Source organism: Notamacropus eugenii, chromosome 3 (assembly GCF_028372415.1).
Source record: "Notamacropus eugenii isolate mMacEug1 chromosome 3, mMacEug1.pri_v2, whole genome shotgun sequence".
Taxonomy (NCBI): Eukaryota; Metazoa; Chordata; class Mammalia; order Diprotodontia; family Macropodidae; genus Notamacropus; species Notamacropus eugenii.
Window position 1 is genome coordinate 350,865,396 of NC_092874.1, and position 21,424 is coordinate 350,886,819.

Below are 21,424 nucleotides of genomic sequence, written 5' to 3' on the forward strand. Positions count from 1 at the left end.
TATGGGTCCTATCCCTACATACAAACACACACATACACACACACACAAACATGTCATATATAGCAATATGAAAATAAGAATGTTAAATGGTAGCTTTCAAACATTTTCACTTGGAAAATTCTAAGGGCCACTTATTTTGCCACAAATTTTTCCCACAAGTTCTGGGAGTTACTGCAAAAAGAAGTTATGCTGAAGGAAGGAGGACAGAACCATAGAGCATGACTTCTTTCTCTAGAGGGTCTCTGAGGTTTACTCAAGTTTAGGCCAACTTTATTCAAGAAAAAAGGACTAGAATCACACAAATTAAAAAGAATATCCAGAAGAAAAAAAGGAAAACTAGTATGCTTCAATATGTATTTAAACAATATCTGTTCTTTATCTGGAGGTGGATAGCATGCTTTATGATTAATCCTTTCATATTATCTTGGATCATTGTATTGCTAAAAATTGCTGTCATTCACAGTTCTTCATTAAAAAATATTGCTGAATAATGTTCTCCTGGTTCTGTTGACTTCATTTTGTATCAGTTCATATAAGTCTTTCCAGGTTTTTTTTTTTTATGAAGTCATCCTGCTTATCATTTCTTATAGCACAGTAATATCCCATTGCAATCATGTACCACAGCTTGTTTAGACATTCCTGAATTTATGGGCATTCCTGCAATTTCCAATTCTTAGCCACCACAAAATAAAGACAGATCTAAACAACTAGATAAATATTAATTTCCCATAGAAAGACTGAACTAATATAGTGAAACTGACAATTCATTCTAAATTAATTTACCTATTCAGTTTCATAAATTAAATTACCAAAGAATTATTTTATAGAGCTAGAAAACATCACAACATTCATCTGGTAGAATAAACAGTCAAAATGTCAAGAGCATCATGAAAAAATGTGAAAGAAGGTAGCTTACCTATTATATTTCAAACCACATTACAAAGCAGTAATCATTAAAATAATCTGTTACTGTGTAAGAAATAGGAATCGTGGATCAGTGGACTAGATTACTTATACAATATATAGTAGTAAACTATCATAGCAATCTAGTGTTTGGTAAACACAAAAATTCAAGCTGAGAAAACTGAGAAAGCAGTTTGACAGAAACCAGGCATAGACCAATATCTCACATTGTATTCCAAGAGAAGTACAACATGGATACATAAAGGATAATATAAGCAAATTAGAAAAGCATAGAAGAAAGTACTTGTTAGATTCATGGATAGGGGATGTGTTCATGACCAAACAAGAAACAGAGAGATTCACAGGGGCTAAAATGGTATGTATTATTTCAATAAGAAATACAATTATATATGAACGGAGCCAAATTATGAAAATAAGAGCCATCTTCCAATTAATAAATGGTCATAGTTTATGACCAGTTTTCAGAAGATGATATTAAAGCTGTCCACACTCACATGAAAGAATATTCTCAATCACTATTAATTTTTGTTGTTATCCAGTCATTTCAGTCATCTCTAACTCTCCATACCCCCACTAAGGTTTCTTATGCAGAGACATTGAATTGGTTTGCTGCTTCCTTCTCCAGTTCATTTCATGTATGAGGAAACTGAGGCAAATGAGGTTAAGTTACTTGCCCAGGGTCAAAAAGCTAATAAGTTTCTAAGATCAATTTTGAATTCAGGTCCTCCTGACTCAAGGGCCAGCATTCTATCCATTGTGCCACCTAGCTGCCCTAACTAATAATTGGAGAAATGAAAATTAAAATACCTTTGAGGTACCACTCCACACATATCAGATTGTATAGCATGACAGAAAAATAAAAACGACAAATATTGAAAGGGATATGGGAAAGTAGAGACAACAATACACTGTTGGTGAACTTGTACATTGGTCTAACCATTTTGGAAAACAATGTGGAATTATGCCCCCAAAACTACAGAACTGTGTTTTGACTCAACAATATTGCTATTAGATCTATTCCCAAAAGAGATCAAGGCAAAAAGAAAAGGATGACAAAAATTGTAAACTAAAGGGATGTGTATCAATTTGGGAACAGCAAAACAAGTGATGAATTACTATTATGCTGTAAGAGATGATAAAGTAAGAAATGACAGTTTCAGAAATACCTTGGAAGACTTATATGAACTGATACAAGCAGAAACAGGAGAACAAAATACACAATGATACATCACATTTCCAAAGTACTCATAATGAAAAATGTTACCCACCTCCAAACAGAACTGATAAACTCAGAATGCCAATTAAAGCACATTTTTTCCCTTTCTTCATTTTTCTAGAACATGGCTAATGAGGAAATATTTCATATTGGTATATATGTGTGTGTGTGTATATGTATAGTATATATGTATACACATATATAAATATATTATCATATTTCTATCTCAAATTACAAGTGAGGGGTTAGAGAGAGGAAGAGACTTTGGACCTGAAAATAAAATAAATTTTTAAAAAAAGAGTTCTTAATACTAAATAAATCATATGATTTCTATCCCTTCCAAAGAAATTATTATAAGAAGCTTGATTTTATGAAAACAAATGTATATTTTGAATTACCTTCACAGACCAGGAGTAGATCATTATAATTAAATCCTGTAGGACATTCACAGTGAAAATTGCCAATCTGATTAATACAAACTGTATTTGTACAAGTATCTGGAATCTCCTTGTATTCATCAATGTCTGAAATTGAACATATGTAATTAAGTTTACTGAGATCTTTCTTTTCCTTCATTCACTTTCTTTGTAGCAATTTACACTACTATATGTATATGACTTGAAATAGCAGTTTTTATGTCACTTGAGCTCATAAATACTTTTGTGATACATAAATCATAATATACATTCTTTCCTTTGACAACTAAGGAGAAAATGTGTTAGATTAATCCATAACATTTTATTGCCCATCAGTATCATTAGAAACAATATATTCTCAGTTAGATACATATAAAAGAAACTGTCTTAACTTATGTTTTCTCTTCAAAAAGTGATCAGCATTACTTTCCCTTTGAGGAAGAAAAAGCCACAAGTTAAAAAAATCCATGCAGAAAGAAATAATTCTAATGTCTTCTAGAAGTTAAAGTGGACTTACTAGAAAAGGATACTGAAAAATCCCACAAAAACTTTGGCATTCCCCATATTATTTTGTTAAGATATATGTTCTAGGTGGGCCAGTCAAGATAATGGAGTAAAAGCAGGGACTTCACTGAGATTTTCTTCCAAAGCCCTCCAAATACCTGTAAAAAACGATGCTAAACAAATACTAGAGCTACAAAATGCACAAAATGAGAGTAAAACAAATCCCCAGTCAAAAACAACCTGGAAAATTAACAGGAAAGGTCTTTCACATGAGGAGAGAGCATAGCACTATCTGGCATGGCCTGCACCAGCACAGGAAGACCTCAGGGAACTGAATCTTTGGCAGTTTTGGCAGTTTCCAGACTTCTCAAACCATAAAGACCAAAAAGGTCAGTGGGAAAACTCTGTGGAACATGAGTGAAAGAGGAGCGTGCAGTATGGCCTCAGAGGCTGGGACAGTACACCCATCCCTACCCCTACCCCCACTGGAAGCACACAGAGTTAGAAAGTCAAGTGTTTGACTGGCAAGATGCGTAAGCATCATAAAAGAACTCAAACCATGGAATCTTACTTTGGTGACAAGAAAGATCAGGGCATACAACCAGAAGAGGTCAGCAGAGTTAAAGCTATATCAAAAGCCTCCAAGAGGATTATGAATTGGTAGGACCAAGATCAAGGCTCCTACATCCCAAGCCTCCAAAAAATATATTCATTAGTCTCAGGCCATGGAAGGGTTCCAAAAGGATTTTGAAAACCAAGTAAGAGAAGTAGAGGAAAAATTGAGAGGAGGAATGAGAGTGATGCAATCATGAAAAATCATGAAAAATGAGTCAACTGCTTGCTAAAGGAGACCCAAAAATACTGAAGAAAATTACACCTTAAAAAATAGACTAAACCAAATAGCAAAAGAAGTCTAAAAAGTCAATGAGGATAACAATGTCTCAAAAAGCAGAATTGCCCAAATGGAAAAGGAGGTCCAAAAGCTCACTGAAGAAAATAATTCCTTCAGAATTACAACGGAGCAAATGGAAGCTAATGACTTTATGGGAAATCAAGAAATTATAAAACAGAACCAAGGGAAAGCAAAGATATAAGACAATGTGAAATATCTCATTGGAAAAACAACTGACCTAGATCCAGGAGAGATAATTTTAAAATTATGGGACTACCTGAAAGTCATGACCAAAAAAAGGGCATAGACATCATCTTTCAAAAAATTATCAAGGAAAACTGCCCTGATATTCTAGAACCAGAGGATTAAAATAGAAAGAGAAATAATCCACAGATCATCTCTGAAAAGAGACAATAAAAGAAAAACTCCTAGGAATATTGTATTCTAGAACTCCCAGGTCAAGGAGAACATCTTACATACCTGTAAGAAACAATTCAAGTATTGTGGAAATATAATCAGAATAACACAAGTTCTAGAAGCTTCTACATTAAGGGATCAAAGGGCTTGTAATATGATATACCAGAAGTCAGAAGAGCTAGGATTAAAAGCGAGAATCACCTACCCAGCAAAACTGAGCATAATACTTCAGGGGGGAAATGATCATTCAGTGAAGTAGAGGAATTTCAAGCATTTTTTATGAAAAGACCAGAGATGAATAGAACATTTGACTTTCAAATACAAGAATCAAGAGAAGAATGAAAAGGCAAACAGGAAAGAGAAATCATAAGGAACTTATTAAAGTTTAACTGTTTATGTTCCTACATGGAAAGATGATATTTGTAACTCATGAGACCTTTCTCAGTATTAGGGTAGTTGGAAGAAATAAATAGACAAGATAGATAGATAGATAGATAGATAGATAGATAGATAGATAGATAGATAGATACACAGATACATAGATACATAGCACAGGGTGAGTTGAATATGAAGGCATGCTATCTAAAAATAAAATTAACTGATGAGAGAGGAATATATTGGAAGAAGGAGAAAGGGAGAGACAGAATAGTGCAAATTATCTCACATAAAAGAAAGAAGAGAAAGGTTTCATGATGGGGAGGAAGAGGAGGGAGGTAAGAAGCAACGAGTGAACCTTACATTCATAGGATTTGGCTTAAGGAGAGAATAACATACACACTCAACCAGGCAACTTATCCTACAAGACAGTAGGAGGAAAGAGATAAGAGGGTGGGGATGACAAAAAGGAGGGCAGATTAGGGGAGGGGATAGTCAGAAGCAAATACTTTAGAAAAGGGACAAGGTCAAAGGAGAAAATAGGATAACTGGGGAAACCAGATAGGATAGAGGGAAATGTAGTTAGTCTTTCATTACATGACTGTTATGAAGGTGTTTTGCATAACTACATATGCATAACCTATATTGAATTGCTTGTCTTCTCAATGGGGGTGGGTGGGGAGAGAAGGGAGAATTTAGAATTCAAAGTTTTAAAAACAAATGTTAAAAAAAATTGTTTGTATATGCAACTGAGAAATAAGATATACAGGCAATGGGGTATAGAAATCTATCTTGCCCTTCAAGAAAGTAAAGGGGAAAGGGATGATAGGGAAGAATGGTAAAAAGGAGGACAGACTGAGGGAAGAGGTAATCACAATGCATGCCATCTCGGGGTGAGGGGAACAGAAAATATGGTGAGAAAATTTGAAGCTCAAAATCTTGTGGAAATGAATGTTGAAAACTAAAAACAAATAAATAAATTTAAACCTAAAAAAAAAAAAGTCATTTGCTCTAAGACTACTTGTTATCCAAATAGTAGCTGTATCTGGCTTGGGTGGAAGTAGATGTAAGAGAAAACAATTCCTTAAACTTTATTCTCCTTTCAAGAGTCACCTTGGATTTAGTATTTGACAACTACAATGTGGCCTTTCCTTCATGGAGCTAGTTTAGAAACTTAACAATATAAATTGAGAAATTTTAAAATGACAACATTTTTTTGAAGCATGCGCATTCACCTGACATTAGCAATTTTTTTTTGGATGTGAAACACTAAATGCTGATACACAGGAAATAAATGAGTATAAGATATGTCTAATACTCATAAAATTTTTAGACTCATTACTCCTATACACAATATGGTCAAGAAATTATGGTATAAACATAATTTTTAATTTGTCATATTTAGATATTGTTTTAATTGTTCAGGAAGATACAAATGTGTCATTCTTTTAAAAAATGACAATCCTTTTCTGTTAGTAGAAAACCAGGTTCCCAAATCCTTAGCAAAGGATCAAAAAGTAAGAGTAAAAATCATGATTTCTTGTAATATTTTGCTATCTTAAAACACTTTAGTGATTTTTAATACTAAATGTGTATATATTATGTGTAAATAAGCATATTTTAGAAAAAGCTTTTTAGAAAAACTTACCTACAGTTTTACTTGTATGAATGTCAAAGGTAAATCCAGGAATATTTCCACATAAGGCTTTATATTCAACTTTAAAATCAAAACAAAGCAAATGCACTGGTTAAAAAATATTGACAACCAATGCAAACAACAATTCACATTATTTCTAAAATTCATCAACAATTATTATTGTTTACAGTCATAATATATACTCATTTCAACTACAAATCTTTCAATTACATTTTACTAATAAAGGCACAGGCTATAATAATATTGTTTTCCTGGGAAGTTAGCTTCTTAATTGTGCTTTGTAGACAGAGGAAATGTATTACCTTTTCAGGTTAAAAAGGTTCTTACCCTTCCTCTATTTTCCATGTTCTGAAACAGTACAAAATAAAATATCAGATTGATTTGACTTAACATTTTTCATTCATTTCAACAAAAATGGCTATTGGAAAGATAATTTTGACAAAATTTACTGCATAGTGGCCATTTTTCCATAGTATTCTTTTCTTATAAACAGAGACATTTCCCTCCTTTTTTAAAATATATCCTCAGTGCTTTTTTTCATTCAAATACAGGCAGCATGTTATATTAAATAAGAATTGGCTGTGGAGCCAAGAAGAAGTGAAATGAAAGAAGTTGATAAATCGAGTCTTGTTTTGGACATTCACTGCTTGCTATACACTGGGCAAGCCATTAGGGCGCTGCTTGCATTATAAAATGGACTTTTCCCATGTATGAGTTTCCTATACCTTGGAATCAGAAAAACCTGAGTTCAAATACAGCCTTAAAACACTTAATATCTGTGTCTCCCTGGGCAAGTCACTTAACCTCTGTTTATCCCAGTTTCTTCATCTATAAAATCAACATTATAGCACCGACGTTTGAGAAGAGTTGTGAGGATCACATGAGATAATTGTAAAGCTAAGCTTAATACAATATTTGGTAAATATTATCTATCATTGTATCAATTAGATCATTGGTCCAATCCTTTTAGTCAAGATAAAATCAATCTGCATTGATCTTAGAAAAAGAAAATTACATAAGGATACCAAAAAAAAAAAAATACCCTCTGGAATAAGTTAAATGAACACCTATGAGCAAATATTTTAAATAGTTTATGTAATTTTCAAGTCCTATGAAAAATGGGAGCTACAGAATTATAGATTTAGAATATATGGGAACTCCCCTACCTTAAAATAAGGAAAATCAGGTGCAGAGAAGTTATCTAATTTGCTGAACGCCATACAGGCAGCGTACAGCTTTTTAAGCCAAGGTCGTTTGAATTAAAATCCAATATTCTTTTCAGCTGGTTTGGCAGTGTCCTCAAGTCAGTTTACAACTTTTCAAAGAAATTACATTATATGGAAGCATTTGTATGGAAGAACTATATTTTTCGTTATAGAAAAAAGAACCTTTGTAATGTATATTTCAATAGGTCACCTAAAGACCTGAGTCTTGCTGTCAGGCTCATATTCTAACCTTTGTACTTCCAGGCCTTTTCACCTGCCCCAAAGCTGAATTTTCTTTTCTGTATTCTCTCCCCTAATTAGAATGTGATTTCTCTTAGAGCAAGGATTGTGTCAATTTTTCTATTTGTATCTCCAGTGTAACCCAGAGCTTGTAACAGTAAATGTTTAATATATTTAAATTTATTAGTTCAAGATCCTTATCTTTTCCTACATATATATTGATATTATTAAGTAATTAATATATCAATCAACATTTCAGTAGCTTATTAAATTTCACAATTTACTTACTTGAAGATCAGGAGGTTAAGGAATTTAATATTGTTTTCATTTTTAACATGTATTAATTCATGCTTGTTTCCAGAGTAAACTACAAATTATTCTAACAATAGCTGTCAATTATCATTCTTAGAGGAAGTGCTAATGTCCTTATAAAACAAGAATAAACATACTGAGAAGAAATGAATATTAGGGTCCTCAGATCTTCAAGTCAAACATCTTGGAAAGTATTTTTGTAACAAAGGGCAAACTTAATATTCATTGCTATAAACTATTTCTAGTTTACATTAGCAAATCTGTTCTGTCAACCAATGTAATTTATTAACTAAATCTATCTGACCTTCTGGATTGTTTTTCCAGTGATTGGTTATCATCTCATTAAATACAAATTCAAATGCATATCTAATAATTCATAATCATTTTCAATGATTTGCTTTAAAAAAACATACAAACATGCATACTAAGAAGCTATTAAATAAGTACTGACCTTCTAAGCCTGAAAGATCCAGATCCTATTAAAGTAGGCATAATAAGAATCTAGCACCATCCCTTTAATGTATTTTATCCTCACCATGCTAAACACTATGGGTATAATCTTGGATAAGCCAATTAACCTCTATGGGCCTCAGTTTCCTCAAACAGAAAATGAAAGATATTGAATTAGGTTACTTTGAAGGTCCTTTCCAGCTCTAAATTTGCTCTCTTCAATATAGCTTTCATAATTATTTCTGTATGTAGGTAAAAATTTGAATGTATATAACAAGGAAGATAGTCATCCTATCTTAATCCTGTCTTTAGGAGCTGCAAGAATACAGATAAGAAGGAAAGAAAGAGGCTCATATAAGAATGTAAGTTTTTCATATAAATTTTGCTGAACAAATATAATTTTACAGGCAAAAAGACTTGAAAAAAATAAAACATATGAAATAGAACAATGCTTAATATAAAGCAGAAAAAGATTTTAGCTATAGTATTAATAGACATACACCACAAAATATATAAAATTACTATTGATTTTCTAGTCATAAATAAAATGGCCCATTTATTTTAAGTGTTTGAACTCCCAAAGTATATTTCCTCTAGTCACCAGACTGTCAGAATTTCATGTGTACAAGTATTTAAACAATAATAATAACATCTCACATTTGTATATCGTTTTAAGGTCTGCAAAAACTCTTTACTCACAACAAATCAGTAAGGTAGGTACTACAAGGATAAATATTTACATTTCACAGATGAAGAAACTCATTCTAATAGGTGACTTCACCAGGTCATACGGTCAGTAAATGTCTGAGTCAGCACTGGATTTAATCTCTCGACTCCAAGTTCAGTACTACATCACGCTGCCTCTCAGATCTTAATTTACACTGGGTTTAGTGCACAGCTTTTATAATGGATATTTAGGTTTCTAGATTGACCTTTAACAGAATTATAAAAATGAATTCTCACCTGCTCCTGAAGTTAGGCACGATTCACAAGGCTTATTCCAAGCTTTGCCAAAATTATATGTGCAGCAGCACATCCTCTTGGTCACATTAAATGGTAGTTCATTTTCACAGGTGGTTTTATTCTGGTAGCAAAAGCTTTTTCTCATGTCTATAAATAGAAAAAAACAGTTGTAAGGTGACAAATAAATTAGTTGTTCATTTCTGAAGCTCAAACAATTGTAGACCTAATCTCTGTTAAGCTTTTTAGAATGTGCCAAGAAAATTTTTTAAAATTTTATTAATATAAATTTGAAAAACATGATCATTTCCATATGTAAATAACAAAGAAAAAAGTTTGTATATGAAATTGTTAATATTTTGTACAGGTGGTTTCCTTACATTCAACAGTTACAAAACTGCCCTACTAATCTTTCTCTTACTGAACTTCTTTCAGCTAGCTTACGTGAACTTTAAAAACATGTTTTTGGAGCCCTTTTCTTTGTTTCTCTTTTTGGCATCACTGTATCATATTCTCCTATCCCAACATAATGTTCCTTTCTTAAAAAAATAAAAGCCCTCCTATGTAACAAGTGAAAATAGCCAAGCAAAACAAATTCACACATGTATCATGTCTGAAAATGTCATATTATGCACTGCTAGTCTAGCACCTCTTTGCCATCCATCCCTGATCTTTTAGAGTTGTGGTTCTTCATGGTAGTGTCCAGTCCTTAATTCTTTCCAGATTTTCTCCTTCACACAATGTAGCTGTTATGTAATTTGTGTTCTGAGTTTGTCCACCTCATTAATTCATGCAACTCTACCCAAGTTTCTCTGAATCCATTGTTTCCATCATTTTTCCCATACTATAACATCCCTTTACATTCATATACTATGATTTGTTCAGTCATCTCCCCATTTACGGGCATCTTTCTTTAACTCTAGGTGTGTTTTTTCAAGTATCACCAAAATGTATACTGCCATAAATATTTTGTGCATATGGGTCCTCTCCCTATTTGTTTCATTTCTTTGGGATTTTGTGCCTAATAGTGGTATTGATAGGTTTGCAAAAGAATTCCAAATTGACTTATAGCATGGTTGGGCCAATTTATAATTCCACTAACTGTGCCTGTCCTTGCAAATCCCTTTATAACTCTGCATTTTTGATTTTTTTAAAAACTTGTTCAATCTGATGGTCCAGAGTTAGAACTTCAAGGTTGCTTAAATGTGCATTTTGCTTGCTGTTAGTGATTTGGGATATTTTTTTCCATATGCTTCATAGCTTGCATTTCTTTTTCTGAGAACTGTCTGATTGACAATTTATCTATTGTAGAAGAGCCTTTAAATAAAATCTCTCTATATATTTGTTATGTTAATGAGACTTATGTTAATGAAAAATCTTCCCTGCCCATTAATGGGCCTCATATTTGGGGAGGGTTGTTTTCTATTATTCTTGACTTTCTAGTCATAAAACAAAATGGCCCATTCATTTTAAGTGTTTGAACTCTCAAAGTACATTTCCTCTAGTCACCAAACTGTCATGATTTTATCATGTATCAAGTATTTAAACAATAATAGTAGCATCTCACATTTGCTAGGAAGACATACACCTTTTGTTAATTTTTTAAAATTTATTTATTTAACTTTTAACATTCATTTTCACAAAATTTTGGGTTCCAAATTTTCTCCCCATTTGTCCCCTCCCCCCACCCCAAAACACCGAGCATTCTAATTGCCCCTATCACCAATCTGCCCTCTCTTCTATCATCTCTCCCTTCCCTTGTCCCCAACTTCTTTTTTGTCCTGTAGGGCCAGATAAATTTCTATACCCCTTTACCTGTATTTCTTTATTTCCTAGTAGCAAGAACAGTACTCGACACTTGTTCCTATAACTTTGAGTTCCAACTTCTCTTCATCCCTCCCTCCCCCCCTTCCCTTTGGAAGGCAAGCAATACAATATAGGCCATGTCTATGTAGTTTTGCAAATGACTTCCACAATAGTCGCGTTGTGTAAGACTAACTATATTTCCCTCCATTCTATCCTGCCCCCCCCCATTGCTTCTATTCTTTCTTTGGATCCTGTCCCTCCCCAAGAGTGTTGACTTGAAATTGTTCCCTCCTCCCATTGCACTCCCTTCCATCATCACCCCCACCCTGTTTATTCCCTTCTCCCCCACTTTTCTGTACTGTAAGATAGGTTTTCATACCAAAATGAGTGTGCATTTTATTCCTTCCTTTAGTGGAATATGACGAGAGTAAACTTCATGTTTTTCTCTCACCTCCACTCTTTTTCCCTCCACTAAAAAGTCTTTTGCTTGCCTCTTTTATGAGAGATAATTTGCCCCATTCCATTTCTCCCTCTCTCCTCCCAATATATTTCTCTCTTAGTGCTTAATTTCATTTTTTTAAGATATGATCCCATCCTCTTCAATTCACTCTGTGCTCTCTGTCTGTGTGTGTAATTCCACCCAGTACCCAGATACTGAATAGTTTCAAGAGTTACAAATATTGTCTTTCCATGTAGGAATGTAAACAGTTCAACTTTAGTAAGTCCCTTATGACTTCTCTTTGCTGTTTACCTTTTCATGGTTCTCTTCATTCTTGTGTTTGAAAGTCAAATTTTCTTTTCAGCTCTGGTCTTTTCTCCAAGAATGCTTGAAAGTCCTCAATTTCATTGAAAGACCATTTTTTTCCCCTGAAGTATTATACTCAGTTTTGCTGGGTAGGTGATTCTTGGTTTTAGTCCTAGTTCCTTTGACTTCTGGAATATCATATTCCACGCCCTTCGATCCCTTAGTGTAAAAGCTGCTAGATCTTGTGTTATCCTGATTGTATTTCCACAGTACTTGAATTGTTTCTTTCTAGCTGTTTGCAATATTTTCTCCTTGACCAGGAAACTCTGGAATTTGGCCACAATGTTCCTAGAAGTTTCTCTTTTTGGATCTCTTTCAGGAGGGGATCTGTGGATTCTTTCAATATTTATTTTGCCCTCTGGTTCTAGAATATCAGGGCAGTTTTCCTTGATAATTTCATGAAAGATGATGTCTAGGCTCTTTTTTTGATCATGGCTTTCAGGTAGACCCATAATTTTTAAATTGTCTCTCCTGGATCTATTTTCCAGGTCAGTTGTTTTTCCAATGACGTATTTCCCATTATCTTCCATTTTCTCATTCTTTTGGTTTTGTTTTATGATTTCTTGACTTCTCATAAAGTCATTGGCCTCCATTTGTTCCATTCTAATTTTTAAAGAACTGTTTTCTTCAGTGAGCTTTTGAACCTCTTTTCCATTTGGCTAATTCTGCTTTTGAAAGCATTCTTCCCCTCATTGGCTTTTTGAACCTCATTTGCTAATTGGGTTAGCCTATTTTTCAAGGTGTTATTTTCTTCAGCATTTTTTTGGGTCTCCTTTAGCAAGGTGTTGACCTGCTTTTCATACTTTACTTGCATGTCTCTCATTTCTCTTCCCAGTTTTTCCTCCACCTCTCTAACTTGATTTTCAAAATCCTTTTTGAGCTCTTCCATGGCCTGAGCCCATTGGGTGAGCTGGGATACAGAAGCCTTGACTTCTGTGTCTTTCCCTGATGGTAAGCATTGTTCTTCCTCATCCAAAAGGAAGGGAGGAAATACCTGTTCACCAAGAAAGTAACCTTCTGTGGTCTTATTTTTTTTCCCTTTTCTGGGCATTTTCCCAGCCAGTGGCTTGACTTCTGAGTATTCTTTTCACACCCACTTTGCCTCCAGATCCTCCCAGCCAGGGCTTGGGGTCTGAGATTCAAATGCTGCTTCCCAGCCTCAGGGCTTTAGGCAGGGGCAGGGCTGCTATTCAGTGTGAGATTAAGTTCAGGTGCTGGGGTGGGGGCAGGGACGCCACTCAGGGCTCAGTTCCCTCAGGGGGTTTATGCAGAGACCTTCAACAATGGATCCGAGCTCCTACCTGCTCTGGAAGCCCCGTCCGCTGCTGCTTCCCGAAGGCGCCTGAGTTATGGGGACACCCTATTCCCCTCTCAACCAGCCAAAGAGACCCTCTCACCGACCCTTGTCACCTATGGGTGAAGGGACCTGCATGGCTGCTGGAGATTCTGTCCCTGAAGCCTTCTCAGATATGCTCCTCTTGGTGCCACGTGGCCCAGTCAGGGCTGGGCTGTGCTCCAGTATGGTGCGCAAGGGACCTTTCGGGTCAGTTTTTCAGGTCTCTCTGGAACAGAAATATCCTCTGCTCCATTGTTGTGTGGCTTCTGCTGCTCCCAAATTTGTTGGGAGTTCTTCTTTATAGGTATTTTATGGGCTGTGGGTTTGGAGCTAGCATATATGTATCTTTCTACTCTGCCATCTTGGCTCCTCCCCCCACACCTTTTGTTAATTGCTGATGAAGCACTGGGTCAGGAAGGTCATGCCCTCCTGCTCTGAAAAATGTGTGTGTGTGTGTGTGTGTGTGTGTGTGTGTGTGTGTGTGTGTGTGTGTGTACACTCTGAGAAAAAGTTTCGCTTTGGGAACTTGGAAGAAGGTTCATGTTCCAGGTGAGAACTGGGTAGCAGCTTTGAAAACCCAGATGTTGGTGCTTCTTTCTCTGGTAACTATGTATATATGTAATGATTGGACAGTTGGATCTGTCTGCTGATCTGTAATGTATGTATTGTTTATGGTCAGACAGTTAAAGGCCCTGTCTGCTGGATTTTTTTTCTCTGCTTATATTGTCTATATTGGTGAATGTAATTAAAGAAGATTGTTGATGCCTCAAAAGTTGCTTTCCTTTTAGAAAAGCAGGTCTAAGAACCTGCACAGCAGGCCCTCTTGTGTGTGTCAGAGTGTTTACTGCTTCAACATTATAGATATCAAGAGTTTAACAAAAAATTTACTTGAGATTTTCTCCCATTTACCTCCTTGTCTTCTTATTTTAACTGCAATAATTTTGTGCAAAACCTTTGCAGTGGTGAGGTAGTCAAAATTGTTGATGTAATGTCCTGTAATCATCTGTGTCCATTTTTTAGTCAAGAACTCTTTCTGTCTTACAGTGATGAATAATATCTCCTTTTCTGTCCCTTTAATTTTTTAATAATGTGACATTTTATATCTAGATATTGTGTCCATTCAGTGCATGCCTATTGTGGCATATGTTGTAGAATGTTAGTCTAAATTTAATTTCTACCAAATTGCTTTCTAGTTTTCTCAGAAGTTTCTCTTATATAATGAGTCCATAATCCAGTAGTAAGGATCCTTGAGTTTATCAAACAGGATGCTGTAATTATTTGTTTCTAAATTTTATCAAGATAATCATTTCCAAATAAGAAATTAAGTATAAAATTCTGCTTCAGTCATCAACTGTCTGTGTGACCTGGAATACTACACTTACTTCTCAGGTATTATCTCTTGTAAAATGAAAGGATTGGACTAGATGATGATTACGGTCTCTTTCATCTTTTAAGGGTAAAGCTCATATGTTATAAATAGGACATAAACATTACTTGAGAAGATTTCCTCCTACCTCTAGTTTACTAATGTTATCTTTTAATACATACTTTTGTATATGAAAATAAACATTTCTTTAAAATCTCAGCAATTTTGTAGGCAAGTTTAGAAAATATGATATTGTAACAAGAGTTTTCAAGCTTTACACATATAAGAAATGTTCCCAAATTTGTCATCAGTCTTAAAGATTTGTCAGATTTTTTGAATAGTTTATGGAAATGAGATGAAAATCTTAAAAATTAAAATAATAATATATTATACAGAACTTTACATACCCACACAGTTATGTCCACCATTGATTTGCGTATATTCAGCAGGACAGATGCAGGTATAATTTCCCAAAGTATTATAGCAAGTCCCAGGCCCACAGACACCAGGATGTACAAAACATTCATCAAAAGCTAGAAAAAGAATAAATCATTATTACTAACCAGAAACTACTAAATAATAGTTATTGAAAAAGATATTTCCTAACATTAAAATATAAGTATATTTCTTTGGGATAGGGAGCTCTTTGTGTGAAAATTACTTTGGGCTGGGGATCTCCTAGTGAGAAAACTCTCATTACTGATAGATTTAAGTCTTCTATAGCTTATAATTTTAGTAAGGCACCTAAGACACTGGGCTTGAAATTAGGTCTTCCTGATCTGAAGGATAGCACTCTGTCTCTACCATATTCATATTAAATATTAGAGGTTCATATTGGACCATAATAGACCCATGATAAGATAATATAGCATTTATCTTAGAAATACTTTTCATAACTGATTTTAGTGGCCTGATTCCAAAGGGGCCATGGCTTAACTACAAAGAGTGTGTGATTCTCTAATTAGAGAGTAGAAGGATAGGTGATATCTGATCTTCTCTGTGATAGCCAGTCCTAGGGCTTGTTTCTCATATAATCCCACCTACCCTTACCAGCAATTCCTTAATCTCCTCCCTTGTAACCCCCATATGGGGCCCTCAAGGCAATTTAATTGAACTGATACTGGAGCACTCACAGCAGCAGCTGCACGGATGCCATATTAGTCCTGTCTCCACACAATATCCATTCCCTGCCCTCAAGAGCCCTTAGGCCTTCAACTACTCTGCCTTGGAGAGTGAGCTCTATTTTCTGGGGAAGTGACAGATCAGAGGTTTTCCTATTTTTATTTTGAATTGGACAGAGTGAGTCTTACAGGATGAGCTGTAATGAAAGTGTTTTAACCAGCACCTCAGCTCCTAAATCCACCCTCTCCCAACATTCCCTATTGTGTTCAAGGGTACCATCCTCCTCCCAGTCCCCCAGGTTCATTATCTTGGTGTCACCTCCAGTCCCTTTCTCTCTATCTCACTCTACATACCTAGTCAATTGCCAAATCTTGCCATGCTACCTCCACAGCATCTCTCACATCTATTCCCCTTCTCTATTCACAATAGTATATGTAACTTTAATACACAATGAACCATCCTAGTTCAGGCCCCCATGGCCTCTCACCTGGAGAATATTGCAGTAACTTCCTAGTTGGTTTTCCTGTCTCAAGTCTCTTTTCTTTCTAATTCTCCCACTACATATACAAAGAAATTTTCCTGAAGTAAAAGCCAGAATATGTTGCTTCTATGCAATAAACTCCAGTGGTTCCCAAAAGTACCATAATGTCAAATATTATTTCATTTTTATCTCATCCTTTAAAATTTTCTATTGTTTTTATAATGAAAGGCACCATGGCATAATGGACCCAAGTGAATTTCAAAGGCCAGGTCAGACTTGATTTCAAGCACTATTTCTGATTCATGTTGGTGTGGTCATTTCACTCAACCTTTAAGACCTCAGGCTAATTCTCTAAAATTAAAAGTTGTAGATAGAAGATGGCAGAAAACAGTCAGGGACTCCCCTGAGCTCTCCCCCAAAACCCCTCCAAACTACTTAAGTAATGCTTGCAAACAAATACTGGGGTGGCAGAACCCACAAAAAGGCACAGTGAAGCAATTTTCCAGCCCTAGGCAACTTAGAAAATCAGCAGGAAAGATCTGTTGCACAGGGGTAAGAGTGAAACATAGTCCAGTGCAGGCTGCCATGCCCCAGCAAACCAGCTTTAAGTAGGTCATGGGGGCAACTGAATCAGTGGTGGTTGGTGAACCTCTCAGCCCAAAGAGGGAAAAGGGACAAGAAAACTGGTCAGAAGAACATGACAGAGTTCCCTTTTCCAGTACAAGTGGCAGAACTGTGTTTCATTGCCCATACTTGGATTTGGGCTGCCATCCTGGATTTCAGGGAGAAGAGGTGCACTAGCACACCAGAGATTGCAGCTGCAGTGGATCCGGGACCCTGACCCTGGCAAAAGTTCCAGGGTAGAAGACAGCATTCCTGATGAAAAGACCAGAGTTGAATAGGAAATCTGACTTTCAAATACAGAATTCAAGAAAAGTATTAAAAATGTAAATAGGAAAGAGAAATCATAAGGGATTCAATAATGTTCAACTATGTACATTCCTACAAGAGGAAACGATACTTCTAACTCTGAAAATATTTTTCATTATTAGGGCAGTGAGAAGGAGTATACATAGACAAGGAATGAGTGTAAGTTGAATATAACAGGAAGAATACCAAAAAAGTAACTGAGGGGTAAGAAAGAGGAATATATTTGGCAAAGGGGAAAGAGAGAAGCAGAATAAGTAAATTATCTGACATAAAAGAGGTGCAAAAGAACTTCTACAATGTAGTGGAAGATGGGGACAGTGGGGAGAGAAGGGCATGAATCTTACTTTTATCAGAATTGGCTCAAGGACAGAAGAGCACACAAACTCAGCTGGGTATGGAAATCTACCTTACCATTCCAAAAAGGAGAAGGAGAAGAGAAAAAGAGAAAGTGGGGGCGGGGGGTGAGAGATAGGAATGAGAGCAGATTGGGAAAGATAAAAGAAGCAAAATGCTTTTGAGAATGGACAGGGTGAAATAAGAGAGAGAATAAGAAAAATGGGGAAAACAGAATGGAAGGAATTACATGGTAACCATAACTGTGAAAAAAAGGTACATGTTTCTCTGATTATATACAGTAACAGCAATAGTGTACGATGTCCAGCTGAGAAAGACTTCGCTAATCTCACCAAGACAATGAATCAAAATAATTCTGCAGGAATTTATGAAACAAAATGTTCTTCATCTCCAAAGAAAGAACTGATGGAGTCTAAATGCAGATGAAAGCATACTTTTTCTTCATTTTTCTTGGAGTTTGTGTGTGTGTGTGTGTGTGTGTGTGTTTCCTTTCACTACATGACTGTATGAGTGCCGTGACTGTACATGTAAAAATATATCAAACTTCTTGCCTTTTCGATGGGAACAGGGAGAAAAAGAGAATTTGGAACCTAAAATTTTTAAAAAGAATGTTAAAAAATGTTTTTACATGTCTTTGGGGAGGGGGATTATTAAATTTAAAAAGTTGCAGATAAGGCATTGACCTGCATTAAAAAGAGTTTCCTTTCCCAGCTACTTCTTATGTTAATGAAATGACAAGTTCAATTCCTATTTCCATCTTTTGTGTAAGTTTTAAAATTAACATGTATTAGTACAGTTTTATGTTTATATTATATCTGTCTATTAACATGTTACATATGCACACATTGGAATGACAATTTAAAAATACTTTACAGGTGAGGTGCATGATAAAAAAAAGTTCGGTGACCAGTGACCTATAAGATAAGAGTCATTCTTTATTAAACCAATTTTTTTTGCCAAGGGTCTTTTACCCTCTCCTACACTCTTTCAGGTGTAATTATCAAATACAATAACAATTAAAATTAGTAGTCTACGTAGAATGATGTTTCCTTGTTGAAAAAGGAAATGCATGTAAAATATGTAAAAAATAAAAAAAAGTAATATAGTCCTGAACATAAGCTTTGATGAAAGAATTCAGTAGCTCTTTGTGGGGTGGTCAGAGTAGATATAGAAGCCCAAGGAACTTTAGGGAGGGGAAAAGGAAGGAATAAACATTTCTATAGCACCTACTATGTGCCAAGTACTGAGCTAAGCCCTTTGCAGTTATTATCTTATTTGATCCTCACAACACCCCTGTGATGTTTTACGACTGAGGAACTGAGGCAACTAGAGGTTAAGTAATTTGCCCAGGGTCACACAGTAAGTGTCTGAGTCTAGATGCGACTTCAGATTTTCCTGATTTCCTATCCACTGCTCCACCTAGATTCTATGCTGATATGGAAGAGGAACACAGGCAGGGGAGCATGGGGGGCCAGGTCCCTGCACACATGAAGAAACAGTAGATTATGTAAAGGAGCAGAAAATGGACTATGTCTATGGCAGCCTGAGTAGAAGAAAAACCTGATCAATGGAGAGTTCTTCCTCCTTGGATGAGAAAACTCTGTGCTTAAAGAACTCTATTATACTCAGTTTTCCTATCCACCATTGTTTGTCATAAACTTGATTCTGTTTTTATAAATTTGTTTATTCTTGTTGCCTATAGACAGGTTTTTATTTTGAAAACAGAGTAGGCATAGAATGTCTATGGGATGCAGGGTGGGAGATGGAGGGGAAACTACACAAACTATGCTAGGACCCTGATGAAATTCTAGTGTGTTATCAGCCTTCCTTGGGAGCTATCATGTTATATTTTTTTTTTCATAAAAAAGATCTACAACTGTCTCCCAAGAGGAACCTCAGAACTGAGAGCTCATTTAGATCTCTTCTAGGAAAATGAGTCATTGGATCATGGTGGTGCTGAAAGTCCTAGAGGCTCAACTCTCAGAAAGAATTAGAGGAGAGCATAGATTCACTGGATTCAGTAACAGGTTTATTTAATTTCATGAAGAAATGCTCTCCACCAATCCAGATCTGCAATTTCTCTCCAATTTGGAAGCTCTCTAGTACAATGATAGCTTAAGACTTTCCTAAGATCAACACAGTCAGTATGTGTCAGATCTAGGACATAAACCCAATTCTTTTATGATAATTTTAAGATAATTTTCTTTCTCATGAGGTATTCTCATTTTCTGAATTAATGTTTCACTCTCTTTTTAACAGAGACTATGATCAAAGTGGGGCAGCTAGGTGGTACAATAGATAGAGCAATGGGCTTAGAATCAGGAAGACTCATCTTCATGAGTGATCCTAGACAAGTCATTTAACCCAGGTTGCCTCATATGTAAGAGTTCCTAATATGTAAAAATGTGCTTGAGAAGGAAATGGCAAATCACTCCAATATCTTTGCCCAGAAAACCCCAAAAGGGGTCACGAAGAGTCTGATATGACTGAAAAATAACTAAACAAAAAAACTAAGTTATTTCCAAACTGCTCTAACAATAGAAAGTAAATGTATAACATCAGCATCTTAAATATGCCATGAACCATTTAAATGAACATTTCAGAGAAAATATTTTTGAAACACTCCATGTAATTTTGAGGACCCACAAAACTTCTTGGAAAGAAATTAAATGAGCCCAGATAAACAGGTTTTTCTCATGGAATTTGTAAATGGGATATTTTTCTCTAGAAGTAACCTTTAATTTTTCTACTTTACTTAATTTAAGAAATTGCTTCACCTTCACAGACACAAGTTTCCTCACTGAGGTAGTAGCCATGGGGACATACACACTGGAAGTTTCCAAAAGTGTTGATACAGTTTCCACCTTGGCAGAGACCTGGTAATTCTTGGCATTCATCAATATCTGCATAACAGAAATAATTATAGCTGAAAACAAATGCTGTAACCCAAGAGAAAAATGATTCTGACATATATAATATATATATATCTGCATTATGCATCTAAGTTAATGCATGATGAATTGACATGACTTTCTAGACTAATGATTGTTTTTAGCTTTGTACAGTCTTAGAAGGGTAATGTAGCTGGGAGGATTGTTCAAATTTAGTTGTGATGGTAAAATGTGTTTTTGCTCCATATCATTCAGATAATACTGTGATACAACTACTTTGTCAGAACAGTTTGTCATGTTGCTTCCTTTTAACTGAATTTTCATCTTCTTCAATGAACTGTGATTTTATTTATAGAGGAATTTCCTGTAATGAAAGGGATCCATGCCTGATTAACTCCTAACCTATTTTTCCCATAAATCTGCCGATGGCAGTCTACAGAATATGTGGTAGTCCTTCAACACCTCTTCATATGTAACGTGCCAACAGAATATGTGTGTTGTTCAAAAGTTATCTCTTATTCTCATTACCTGACTAAACTAATGTTTTTTTTTCCAGTCATATATTTCTTTGGTGACATCATTGATTTACTATCTCCAGCATTATATTTTGTTTTCCATATGTTACAGTTAGCTTATACTACTCACTTTTCTGCATTTCCCAAATGAAGCATATAATCACTCAAAAGTTTTTGTCTTACCTATATACATAGGAAAAATTAAATTCTACACATAGTAGAATGTACATCCCATAGATCTTATCAATTA

At 35.3% G+C, this 21,424-nt stretch overlaps 1 protein-coding gene across 9 annotated transcripts in view; it reads right to left on the minus strand.

The window, feature by feature from the left end:
• The window catches only part of LOC140496889 (fibrillin-2-like), a 132,386-nt gene that overhangs the window by 79,921 nt on the left and 31,041 nt on the right, over positions 1-21,424 (minus strand). For all 9 annotated transcript variants that reach the window (XM_072597234.1, XM_072597231.1, XM_072597232.1 and 6 more), the window contains 5 exons: positions 20,546-20,671; positions 15,289-15,414; positions 9,572-9,718; positions 6,393-6,461; positions 2,539-2,664 (listed from right to left, as the gene is read on the minus strand). In XM_072597234.1, coding sequence (XP_072453335.1) covers positions 2,539-2,664; positions 6,393-6,461; positions 9,572-9,718; positions 15,289-15,414; positions 20,546-20,671 — 594 coding nt within the window. The remainder of the gene's footprint in view (positions 1-2,538; positions 2,665-6,392; positions 6,462-9,571; positions 9,719-15,288; positions 15,415-20,545; positions 20,672-21,424) is intronic.